Consider the following 13,796-nt stretch of genomic DNA (forward strand, 5'->3'; position numbering starts at 1 on the left):
TATATAGGAAAAATCTTTAAAAATCTTCTTTTCAAGAACCACTGAGCCAGAAAAGCTGAAATTTATATGAAAGCTTTCTGATATAGTGCAGATTCAGGTTTGTTAAAATCATGCCCCCCTGGAGTAGGATGGGGCCACAATAGGGGATCAAAGTTTTACATACAAATATATAGGGAAAATCTTTAAAAATCTTCTTCTCAAGAACCATTGGGCCAAAGAAGTTCACATTTACATGAAAGCTTTCTGACATAGTGTAGATTCAAGTTTGCAAAAACCATGGCCTCCAGGGGAAGGTTTGGGGCCATAATAGGGACTACGGTTTTACATGCAAATAGATATGGAAAATCTTCTGATATGGACCAAGGTGACTCAGGTGAGCGATGTGGCCCATGGGCCTCTTGTTGATGTTTAGAATGCTTAACAAAGGCATTTCTAATGGTCAACATTGTCAGTTATTGAAGGACATGAGAGATACAGAGCTCACTACTCTTTGTTATGTAAACAAGGCTCATGCTATGTTTTTTATTACATGGGTTAAATATATATATGTTAGTAAAACGTTTTATTGAAAGGATACTTTTTTCAGTTTAATGGTTAATTCAGAATACAATTAAATACTATCTAGTGTTTAGCACATCTCATTTTGTGTTAAACATGCTATTTTCTATTAAGCCATCTATATACAACATATAATATATGTAAACAAAGACATGGCACAAGCTTTGTTTACTTAACAAAGAATTGTGAGTGCTGTATCTCACTTGTAACACAACAACCAATATTGAAATTTTGGCTGACCATTGGAAATACTTTAGTTAAGCATTCTAAACAATAAAAAATGGAAAAATAAAATTTGAATATTTTCAGCTCAAATCATGTCCAATATGACAATGATACTTAATAGATGCATTAGCTTTACACAGAAACAAACACACACACATACACATTGTATAGAGATCATACAGGCACTTGCACACACACATTTATCTTGGGTTTCGTGTAGCCCTCCATTGCAAGGGGATAATGAAAACTGGATGTTTAATGCAATGAATGAATTATGCTTGACATGGGATACATTTAAAATTGTATATTTATACAATGGCAGTCAACACAAAAGGCTCGATTATCAAGATACTTAAAGTATGATCATAACATTTGATATACCACTTGCCAAATTAGAACTATTTCACCATTGAGTTTCAGTTTGTAGAGGGGGGGGGGGGTGTAGTATATTGCATGTGGGGGGGGGGATACTATCATGACTTATGTATACTGATACTGGATGCTAACTCATTTTATTCTTCTCTTTTACTCATGTGTATATACACAATAATGCATTTATTTATGATAATAGATATTCACAGGAAAATACAAATCACATGAAAATACAAATCACATGAAAATACAGTCAGGTTCTAAGGTTTGACATCACATTACAGGAAATATTTCTGTATTATATAGTATCAATTATTTATTAGATAATAACCAGTAATTACAAGGAAGGAGTGTGTGTATGAAAACCATCTCAAATTCACCATGGACTTTCAGTTTGTTGGAGAGGGTATTAGAACTGTTCTACATAATTCACCGTGGACTTTCAGTTGGGGGGGGGGGGGGGGGATGGGGGGGGGGGGGTATTAGTTTGCCTCAGACAGGATGGTTACCTTGTTTAAAATTTTGTTATGCTGCTGCTCATCAATCACAGAACTCATTAATGTCAAAATTAGGGCTGGATAAATGTCAATGGGTTTCATTGATGCATAACAGTTACTGAAAACCAAACTGGAGAATAGATGGCGTTATGCCAAGCCATTAGAAAATTAATTAATATAAACAAGAGCCAATGGATATTGATTGATATAAACAAGAGCCAATGGAAATTAATTAATAAACAAGAGCCAATGGGTGTTAATTTTAACATAAACAAGAGCCAATGGAAATTAATTGATCTAAACAAGAGCCAATGAATGTTAATTATCATGAATAAGAACCAATGGAAATTAATTGATAAACAAGAGAACTGGCTTAGTGTTTCATGTATTTTAAACGTATGTCCAAAATATCACTGAAAAAAATAAGGTACTAATTTGTAAAGTGTAAAATCAATGTGAAATATTACTGAATGAAAATTAGCATTTCTTTGCAAAGTACCACTTTACTAAGTCCAAGGTGAAGTGAAATGATCCTACATCAGTTTAGGTCAGTCTCGGCAACATTAGCCAGGTTAACATTGGTTTTGTGAAATACTATTAATTCCAATTTTAAAAAATAAAGCCAGTATATCTAGACTAATTAAAATCTGTTTGACATGATGAATTGAACTCAGAAGCTAATTGCTGCATTTTTATTATTTTTTATTACAAATATTCAATTATCTAATGACCACAAAGATTCTTGGTTATTTTGACAAATTATATTGTGGTCTAGCGTGTAAAAACTGCAGGACAGATTAACGTCGTTATTGTAAACCATCATTGGCATATATATCTAATGTTTAAAGTTCCTTAAGGTAACTCCCTAATTGCATTATTATCAGATAAAATTTTAAAATGTTTATTCATTTCAATTTATTAGAGTTAAAACTATGGAATTATCAAAATATATAGGTCATCATACTTTTAAGATGTGTTGAGACAAACATAAACAAAATTATATATCAACGTCAGAAAATCGCAATTTTCCTACATCAGCAATTTCCCAAAAACTGGTAAAACAATATAATAGTAATCATGATAATTTCATGAAACTGTTTCTTTGCAAAACTATTCAAAATTTCTGTAAAAATTAAAGAAAATCTATTGCATAATGAACTTCATAAAGGATTCAAAGAAAACAGTTAATTCCTTTGAATTCAATATTTTGAAACATATTTTTGATTATTCAAATATAATGTAGACTTTTTGAAATATTTCATAATCAACAAGAGTGATTTTTTTTTTACAATAATCACTGGAAAAGACTCCACAAAATTTATGGTAATACCATGCATAAATCTAAATAAATCATAGATTTTTGCAAAATCTTATGACGTCACAGGAAGGTGGAAGTACGTAATGGATATGACGATTTTGACAAATATGTCACGGTAATGTATGTATTGACAATGATAAGGTACTTTTTTACATTTTAGGATAGTTGAGTTGGGCAATGTCTGGCTTAGATCCAGATGAGGAAGCCACTATTACAGAAAATCCGGATCCAGAATCAGAGAGTTCAGCGGTGAATGAGACCGAGTCGGAGGAAAATAATCCAGTCGATGACATAGAGGGAGAAATTTACGAACCTGTGGCCAATGAACAGATTCCACAGGGAGACCAGTCCTCACCAGATGACGACAGGGGTGAAAACGTGGAGGAACGCAACGAGGGAGACCAGTCCTCACCAGATAACGGCAGAGGTGAAAACGTGGAGGAACGCAACGAGGGAGACCAGTCCTCACCAGATAACGACAGGGGTGAAAACGTGGAGGGAGACCAGTCCTCACCAGATAATGGCAGGGGTGAAAACGTGGAGGGAGACCAGTCCTCGCCAGATAATGGCAGATGTGAGAACGTGGAGGAACGCAATGAGAGTGCTGTGAACCTGGACGAGAAGACAGAAGATGAGAGAGAGACAGATGTTGGGATTATACGCGAGGGACAGATAAGTGGTGGGAGGGATGAACAGCTAAGTCCGGGTCTAGGGCCGGAGGAGGCGGAGGCAGACGCCTCACTCATAGGAGGTCTGACAGATTTCCAAGGGGAAAATATTGATAGTGAAGTGACTCAAAGTGAAAGTGAAAGTACGCAAGTGTGTGTAGATAGAACAGAGCAAAGAGAAAGTGGAACACCTGAAGTAGAAGATCGGAGTGAAGGAAGCACATCTGTGATAAATTCTGAGAATGTTTGTTTAGTTTCAGAACCAATATCTATTCAGTGTAGTGCGAACAATTTACCAGGGAATTTCAGTGAAGAATATTCTGAGGTTGTGGAAAGGAGGTCAGTGATTCCGGAGGATGAGATAAGTTGCCAAACCTGGATGTCTGAAGACAGGCCCCAGCTGTCTACTCTGTCTCCGGCGGAGAGCATCGAGTCCTGTGAACCCGAGTGTGACCAGGAGACAGAAACCTCTCCAAGTCATGGGGCATTTAATGAACTGGGGGAGAGTTCAAACGTGATTGAAACTGGTGAAGATGAAGGAGAACATGATCCGGAGGAAACTATTTGCGTTGTGCTCAATCCGTCTTGTCAGAACGAAGTTTTAAGTGTCAGCAAGTGTAGTTCGGAGAGTGTGACATCTAGTCAGGACAACGTTAAACCCACATCGTGTTCAACGGGAAGAAATAGATTAAGGTCAGGGACTGGCACTTCAAACATGGATGGAAGCCCAGTGAATCATATCCAAAATGAAAATAAAATCTCATCTTCAGAATCTGACGATGATCTGTTGTCTGAGCTTGAATCTGAGCTAACCAGTAGTTCAAGGACCAATCAAAACGTTCGTAAGATTTCTAACTCGGAGGTCAGTGTTACATTACCCAATGGCATGTATGGTTCTCTTGACAATAAACTTATGCAGGAAATCCAAGATTTACAAAAGCAGCTGAGACATTCCAGAGTGAAACTCGAGGAGAGAGATGCAGAAATTAAACGGTAGGTTATACTCTGTAAAAATACAGTTTATAAATTTGTATGTGAGCCTAGTAATGTTCTCGAGAGCAAACATGGTAATTTAAAATCAACTTAAATTGTAAAGTTAATTACCATGAATTGAGAATGTTCATTATAACTATGTATACCATTCAGTAACTTACAATGCAAGCATCCTCATGTAGTGTAGATTCACTTTTTTTATAACATCACAAAGTTCTCCAAATGCTCGGATTTAAGATAGTACCTAAGCCAAGGGTGGAGTTCCAGAGTTGTGTGGATTTATTTTTTTCTTACCCTGGGGTGAAGTTGGGGCTAAAATCAGGGATCAAATTTTACATTTAAGATACATGAATACAGGTGAAAAAAAATCTTTATTATGAGTTTTTAAGATTTCTTCATTCGTCAAAACCACAGTGATACAATTGATATTTAGGTCACTGGCACTCTATGCCGGGTATACATCTGTTCGTAAACTTTTAACATTTTGTTTGTCTTCTCAAGGTTCACAAAGCCAATGTAGGATGGGCTTCAGTAGTGGGATCAAAGTATATATAATCTTTAAAAATTTTCTTATCAAAACCACTGGCCATGATTTAGTCATATTAATATATATATGCAAACATTGCAATGTGGTGCAGATTCATCTTTGACTACAGTTTGGCTTCAATATAGGGATTCAATAGTTTACTTGAGAATACCTAGATGTAGAAAATTGGGGGGGTGGGGGGTGCATCTTTTCAAAAGTAGCAAGACCACACTTAAATCATATTAGTATGCAAACATTTCAGAGTTGTGTGAATTTATATTATTATTTTTTATTTTTTTTTGACCCTGGGGTTAAGTTGGGACTAAAATCAGGGATCAAATTATACATAATACATGAATGTAGGGGGTATAATCTTTTTAAAAGTCTTCTCCTGAATAGCAAGGCCATGACATAGTTCAAACATCCACATATTGTGTGCAAAATCATATCTCCATATGGGGCTAGGTTAGAATCACAATATGGGTGAAACTCTTCTGAAGAAGAACAGCATGGCAAATGTGACTCAGGTGAGCATTGTGTGACTCTTGTTTTCAAATTAATATGCAAGGATCGCCATGTAGGGTAGGTGCAACTTTGTTCAAAGATGACCCCAGTGTTCAAGTCGGGGTCACAAGAAGGCACAGCATGATTATGATATGTTTTACACGAGAAAATGCAGTAGCTCACATGAACAATATGACCTTTTGTAGGTGTGTTGTGACTCATCATAATTGCTCACGAGTCATGTGAAATTCATGAAACAATTCACTATTGATCAAGTGACTGTAAAGTATTCAAGCACAGGAAATCTTAGGACCCATGTACAGTACTGCATAATTTGGGGAATCAATGTTACCATAGTAACACGTTGCCGTGTAGTACGTCTGTAACTAATTTAATGCAAAGTCACAAATGAGATATATATATATACATGTATATGAAAAGAAAAATCCTCTGAAATTGACAGGCTAAGTGTATATGTTTAAAACTCAACCAAAGTACAAGAATCTTTTGATACTAAAATAAAATCTTCAAATGGAGAAGTTTCCAATTCCTTAACCAGAAAACACAGATTCCTGAACTTGCAACAATGTTGTCCACATGACCAAATCTATAGTTTAACAAAGATTATATGTAAAAATTTGCAATTTCTTACAACTGAATGTTTGGTTGTTGGGTGTTTTTTTAACACTCCGGGCTATAGCAATGAGGGTTGTTTATCATGCCAATGCCTGCTGCGACACAGGACCTTTGTTTTTAAGTCATATTATCTGAAGGACCCCAGAGTCTCACACATAAGATAATTATCTTAATATCTGCTGCGACACAGGACCTCTGTTTTTAAGTCATATCTGAAGGACCCCAGTCTCAGACATAAGATAATTATCTTAATATCCACATGATCCATCCCTTAACCAGGGCATCAAATGACGAGAGACTCTGAATCAACATATATTATGTCTTGTTATGAATGATAATTCGTAAGTCTATTGGGACCCACACACACCCCCTACAAGTTGACCACTCCTACAAAACAAAAGTAAGGATAAACAGGAAAAGAGAGAAAGAAAAAGAATAAATGATATCATAATCTACATATTAATAATCTTCACAGGCATGTTATTATTATCAACAAAATCACAGCCCCAAACCACACACACATAAAAAACCCGATGATCTGATAACCTTAGATAAACTAAGTAAGTCTGGTGTTTAGACATGATGCTAGCAGATGTACAGGTATAGTCTTATATACCCACTGTAAAAGTACAGACAGGTAGACTACATTTGTATACTAGACTAGATTTAATATATACCCAATTTAAATGTTTGTGTGTAAATAGGTAGACTAATATATTCAATATAAACGTACGTGTGTAGATTCTACGATAACAAAGTCGATGCCAGATTATGTTTTATGCAGTGGCATTTGATATTTCCATGAATGCCGTAAAACTGCTAGATCAAGATATACTCACCCCCACCACACCACCCCACGCCACGCTAACCCATCCCGGCCCCCTCTCGTTTTACACAGATATTTATTATGATGTTCATACATTTATTTCTTTGGTTTTTTTTACGTATATAACAATGCCTGTACTTGCAACATCAAGACATGCCTATTAAATCTTGTGAGGTGTGTGTGTGCCCCCCCCCCCCCCCCCCCCCCCCCCTTGGTTTTTTTGGTAAAGATACATACTGCAGCTGTCAGAAGCCATGTTTATAACGAGCTGTCTTGACATGTGTGAACATTAACGAAGATGAAAATTAATTTGAATATCAAAGAGTAGTGGACCTTGATGTCTGTCCTCTGTAAAATCTTAAATTTGATAGCCGCACTGTTACAACATTTGTTAACATGACTAACAGATTACAAGATGTAACCTTTCATCATGTTTATCACCATTTACAGTATTATCTTTATCGAGATTGGAGAGACATTACAGCTTATTTCTGTGATGTGCCTCTGTGTCCGTTGTGAACGAGATGTTAACAATTGTCATTTGCTCTAAAATTGTAAAAAAAAAAAATAACATGAGATTTCCTGTGGTGGTGATGTGAATTGTGTTTATTTTAAGACTGACAATCAGAGAGGAGGAACAGGAGATCTATGTGGAGCGGATCCTCGGGGAGCGTGACTCGTACCTGAAGGAAATCAGACAGTTGAAATCTCAGGATGATTTTTACCTTCCTCAAATCAAAGAGGTAAAAATTCATCAGATTGAATTTTAACTTGTGGTCACAAAGAGGTAAAAATTCATCAGATTGAATTTTAACTTGTGGTCACAAAGAGGTAAAAATTCATCAGATTGAATTTTAACTTGTGGTCACAAAGAGGTAAAAATTCATTAGAAATCCAATTAAGTTTTAACATGTCACAAAGAGGTAAAAATTTATCAGAAATATAAACAAGTTTTAAGGAGGAATAACACACATGTAGTCTAGAGAAATTTAATATGAATGAAAAGTGGAGGATATACATGTACAATAATATTTTAAAATTGAAAAACTTTCAAATTTACTTTATTAAAAAATCTAGTTTTAGTAATAAAAAAAAAATGCAGTTTTAGTAGAAAGTAATCAAATTTCAACTCCTGGAATCGAACCCTGGACATACAGATCAGCAGTTGACACGTTAACCGACTGAGCTGCCCAGTTAGGCAATTAGATTTGAATGGAATATATATACAAATATTGCTGATATTCATATTTTCATGATTTAAAAGAAAGTCAGCCATTATGATGATGTAGTATATACCTCCTTAATATGTTGACACAAAAGGTTTTGGTACTTTCAAGTAACACATGCAAATTATTAATTTAGGTCAGGTAGAGGGTTTTAATGTTAATTTTACTATGAACTTTGAGTAGGGTTGTTCTGAAACAAAATTTTACTCAAAACATCAATGGGCAGTGTGGTTAGATCCAGTGCTAAACTTGTTCTCTATTGAGTCTCCGATCAGAATTTGTAGCAAGAAGGTATCTTTAATGTTTTGATTGTTTTTTCTTCAGAAGTCCGTGAATGACCTTGACTTTGGAAATTTTACTTACTTTGTCTATATTTATTGCTAGCTTGAGTACACTATTGCCCAGCAGAACAATGATGTGAGGACGCTGAAAGACAAACTCGCCAGTCATGATGCTGCTGCCAAGAGGACAGTAGCTGCTCTGCAGAACGAACTAAAAGTTCGGGTGGATCAGGTAGACAGTGTAAAGGAGGCCATGCCTCGGTGTGCTTCTTGTATAGGAGGCCATGTCTCAGTGTGGTGTCCCTGTAGTAGGCCATGCCTCAGTGTGGTGTCCCTGTAGTAGGCCATGCCTCAGTGTGGTGTCCCTGTAGTAGGCCATGCCTCAGTGTGGTGTCCCTGTAGTAGGCCATGCCTCAGTGTGGTGTCCCTGTAGTAGGCCATGCCTCAGTGTGGTGTCCCTGTAGTAGGCCATGTCTCAGTGTGGTGTCCCTGTAGTAGGCCATGCCTCAGTGTGGTGTCCCTGTAGTAGGCCATGCCTCAGTGTGGTGTCCCTGTAGTAGACCATGCCTCAGTGTGGTGTCCCTGTAGTAGGCCATGCCTCAGTGTGGTGTCCCTGTAGTAGACTATGCCTCAGTGTGGTGTCCCAGTAGTAGACCATGTCTCAGTGTGGTCTCCCTGTAGTAGACCATGTCTCAGTGTGGTGTCCCTGTAGTAGATCATGCCTCAGTGTGGTGTCCCTGTAGTAGATCATGCCTCAGTGTGGTGTCCTTGTAGTAGGCCATGCCTCAGTGTGGTGTCCCTGTAGTAGATCATGCCTCAGTGTGGTGTCCCTGTAGTAGGCCATGCCTCAGTGTGGTGTCCCTGTAGTAGGCCATGCCTCAGTGTGGTGTCCCTGTAGTAGGCCATGTCTCAGTGTGGTGTCCCTGTAGTAGGCTATGCCTTAGTGTGGTGTCCCTGTAGTAGATCATGCCTCAGTGTGGTGTCCCTGTAGTAGATCATGCCTCAGTGTGGTGTCCCTGTAGTAGATCATGCCTCAGCGTGGTGTCCCTGTAGTAGACTATGCCTCAGTGTGGTGTCCCTGTAGTAGATCATGCCTCAGTGTGGTGTCCCTGTAGTAGATCATGCCTCAGCGTGGTGTCCCTGTAGTAGACTATGTCTCAGTGTGGTGTCCCTGTAGTAGATCATGCCTCAGTGTGGTGTCCCTGTAGTAGATCATGCCTCAGCGTGGTGTCCCTGTAGTAGGCCATGCCTCAGTGTGGTGTCCCTGTAGTAGGCCATGTCTCAGTGTGGTGTCCCTGTAGTAGGCCATGCCTCAGTGTGGTGTCCCTGTAGTAGGCCATGCCTCAGTGTGGTGTCCCTGTAGCAGACCATGTCTCGGTGTGGTGTCCCTGTAGTAGACTATGTCTCAGTGTGGTATCCCTGTAGTAGATCATGCCTCAGTGTGGTCTCCCTGTAGTAGGCCATGCCTCAGTGTTGTGTCTCTAAAGGAACTTGCTTTTTACATTCACTAGGTCAGTTGATGGGCATTTCTCCCACACATCCAACATGTAAACTAATTGTTACATTTCTTATTGTGTACGAAGATTCTCTAAAGGGAAATAACTCAAACCTCTCAAAACTTGTGTATTCTGAGCATGTTATAAGGATTGTGTGTTATATGATATTTCCGAGTATGTTGTAAAACTTCTGAGTGTACAGTACTATGATACATTGGAAACTGTTTTACCTGTGAGTGATTTTTTTTTTTTTTTTTTTTGTTATATGCCAGGTAACCAAAATGTATGAGGAGGCCAACAAAGAAAAGGACTCAATGGTTGTGAAGTATGCTCAGGCTGAGAAAAAGTTTATTGAAGGTCAAAAAGCCATAGAGAGACTAGAGTCCAAAGTCCGTGACCTTAATAAAGAGAAAGATGGTTTAACTCAAAAGGTCAAGGACATCAAGGGAGAGAAGCGGCAGTTAATGGGTGACCTTGAAGCTAAGGTAATCACAGAATTATTCTGATCTATATTGTGCAGAACATCATATGTACAGTGTTTGAAGAATTAGAGATAAATTCTTGTTCTCAGAGACAACTAAGGCCAAAAAAAAATTAATTGTGTGGTTCTTTTTTAATATATTCGATCAGTGCATACTATCTATTCAAGATATATTACTGGATTCAGGTAGTCTTCACACAATTGCTCTGAAAAAATATAGTTCCATTCATGATCAGCAGATACAGGATTACAACAAATGTATAGAATATTGATGTGTATGTAATACGTGGGAGAAAACAAAATTAAAGTCAAATGTTTTTAAGAAAAATCACTTTTCCCCCAGAAATGTATATAAGAAGTGTTCATATTCCTACGCTAGCTGCCTCCTCAATGTATTGCACGAAAATATATAGGTCATTCTTCGATTGAAAATCTTTTCACGATTGATTATACTGTTGCAACAATTATATTACTTTGATGAATATTGTTCGTTAATTATCATACAATTTCTTCTGAGAGAGACTGTTATTCAGTAATTTATGTGGGGTTTTCCCGTTGTTTAATGACGGAATGCGTATACAACACTCAACACCTGGATTCGGACCACAATTAAATGGTGAAGGTCACCAGTCTGAAGATATTTGCAATGTATTCAGTGTGACATATGCTTGTCTATTTATTTTTTAAGGGTTTCTTTGCTGTTAAGGTTATACCATACACAAAATTTGGAGAAAGTGTAGATTACATCAATCCTTCTTGTTTTTGTCATTCTAAAGTCCACATTAATTTGTTACATGGTAAAAATTAGAGTACAATTGTATTTATTCCGAGAGATTTCAATTTTTTCATGTCTTTGGTTTGAATTTCCATACAGATATAAAAGGAAAAATTTGGGAAGAATGATGAAATAAGACTGGTTTGAAAGGGAAATTTTGTGATAAAAATTATCATTTTTAGCAAAAATTAAGCCTGCACAAAGTATGTGCCCCAATAAGTTGTATTAATAGGTATACACATTCTCATGTAGTATTTTTAAAGCTATACTTTTCTGCTGTATCTTAATAAATTTGATAATCCCCAACTTCCTTGATTTCCTTCTTTATCATTCAACAAAAAAGCATAAATATCTTCGTACCGTATTTGTGGCATCTATCCATTTTTTCATATGTCTTGTAAGCACCGATGTGTGCACTGTTTGCTAGTGACAAAAGACTGGTGACGGTATTTGCTACGAACATGAAGGACTATACACCAGTTTCATAACAAGTGCAGTCTTTTCTTAGAGATCAGCTGAGCATAGTGAAAATTCAAGTAAATTAAAAGTCGAATATCTTGGATATGGGGTAACCCATATCTATTCTTGTATACTGTATGCTTTACAGAAATAGGCTAGGTAGGTCGGATTCTTTTTTTCTCTCTCTCTCTTTATTTGACAAAGTATTAAAAATGTCTGTACATGTAATATTTGATGATACAAAATGTATATATGAAAAACCTGCATGATGCCAATCTGATTAAAATCAGATCCTCGTTCCATTCCTCTTTCTTCGCTAACGACAAGATCGAGGATCTGATTTTAATCAGCGACAAGATGAAGAAAGAGGAGCGAATCGAGGATCTGATTTTAATCAGATTGGCGTGATGCTATATGGTATGTGTATTATATCCCTGGTATATCAAGGGGTTCATGTTTGCCCAACTCTCTTATTTTGTATTGCTTATAGGAGTTATGAGATTGATCACTGTTCGTTATCTTCACCTCTCATGATACTGAAATATTGACATTTAAGTGTTACTCAAAACTGCAATACCGTTTAATGCCATACATACTGTTTGATGTCTTAAATTTCCAAGTGTCATCAACATTTTGGAGTGAACCGAGGGCAGATGATTGGATTCCTATCCCAAGCTTTAAAAAATTATGGTCAGGGTAGAAAAATAGGGTAGGTTGCCAAACCAGAACCACACAATTATTTCTTTTACGCCCTAGTCATAGTATCTTAAAGTTGGGTTGAAATGATATTGAGACCATATTGTTTGATACGTGGGAATAGAATGGCATCGGAAGTGATTAAGAAATATAAATGAATCATTTTCCTTCTGCAGACTGCTGAAATACAAAACATATCAAAAGAACTGGAGAAACAGAAGGAGGTCATTTCATCAACTGATGTCAGGATAAAATGGGCGCAGAACAAACTGAAAGCTGAGCTGGATGCCCACAAGGTACAATGTAATGTCTGATTTAATGGGCCCATAACACAAAGAAAGCTGGGCTGGATGTCCACAAGGTAATGTCTGATTTAATGGGCCCATAACACACAGAAAGTTGGGCTGGATGTCCACAAGGTAATGTCTGATTTAATGGGCCCATAACACACAGAAAGCTGGGCTGGATGTCCACAAGGTAATGTCTGATTTAATGGGCCCATAACACACAGAAAGCTGGGCTGGATGTCCACAAGGTAATGTCTGAGTTAATGGACCCATATTTTGTCTAATGGGCCCATAACAAACAAAAGCTTGATGTTTACAAGGTTATATCTGATGTAATAAGCTTATGTCTTGTAAAATGGGCGCAGAACAAACAGAAAGCTGGGCTGGATGTCCACAAGGTAATGTCTGATTTAATGGGCCCATAACACAAAGAAAGCTGGGCTATGGATGTCCACAAGGTAATGTCTGATTTAATGGACCCATATTTTGTCTAATGGGCCCATAACAAACAAAAGCTTGATGTTTACAAGGTTATATCTGATGTAATAAGCTTATGTCTTGTAAAATGGGCCCAGAACAAACAGAAAGCTAGGCTGGATGTCTACAAGGTAATATCTGATTTATTGGGCCCATAACACACAGAAAGCTGGGCTGGATGTCCACAAGGTAATATCTGATTTAATGGGCCCATAACACAAAGAAAGCTGGGCTGGATGTCCACAAGGTAATGTCTGATTTAATGGGGCCCATAACACACAGAAAGCTGGGCTGGATGTCCACAAGGTGATGTTAGATATGTCTCATTGTCCACTCCTACTGACTGACCGTCTTAACCACTGATGTGAGAATACCGTACGTGACATTTGAATACAGTGATATGTCGACAGTCTGTATTATGAATATACAATATGTATTCACTGAGATCCACAGCTGTTGAATTGAAAGGGGAAGTTGTCTGATGTAAAATGCATT

General features: G+C 37.4%; 1 protein-coding gene across 2 annotated transcripts in view; it reads left to right on the plus strand.

Annotated features, from left to right (window-relative positions):
* LOC125657554 (coiled-coil domain-containing protein 186-like) overlaps positions 1-13,796 on the plus strand; it is a 30,346-nt gene that overhangs the window by 2,179 nt on the left and 14,371 nt on the right. For both annotated transcript variants that reach the window (XM_048888210.2, XM_056149849.1), the window contains exons 2-6: positions 3,131-4,631; positions 7,740-7,866; positions 8,734-8,862; positions 10,399-10,611; positions 12,714-12,833. In XM_048888210.2, coding sequence (XP_048744167.2) covers positions 3,148-4,631; positions 7,740-7,866; positions 8,734-8,862; positions 10,399-10,611; positions 12,714-12,833 — 2,073 coding nt within the window. In that variant the 5' untranslated portion in view covers positions 3,131-3,147. The remainder of the gene's footprint in view (positions 1-3,130; positions 4,632-7,739; positions 7,867-8,733; positions 8,863-10,398; positions 10,612-12,713; positions 12,834-13,796) is intronic.

Source organism: Ostrea edulis, chromosome 9 (genome assembly GCF_947568905.1).
Source record: "Ostrea edulis chromosome 9, xbOstEdul1.1, whole genome shotgun sequence".
In the NCBI taxonomy this organism is placed as follows: Eukaryota; Metazoa; Mollusca; class Bivalvia; order Ostreida; family Ostreidae; genus Ostrea; species Ostrea edulis.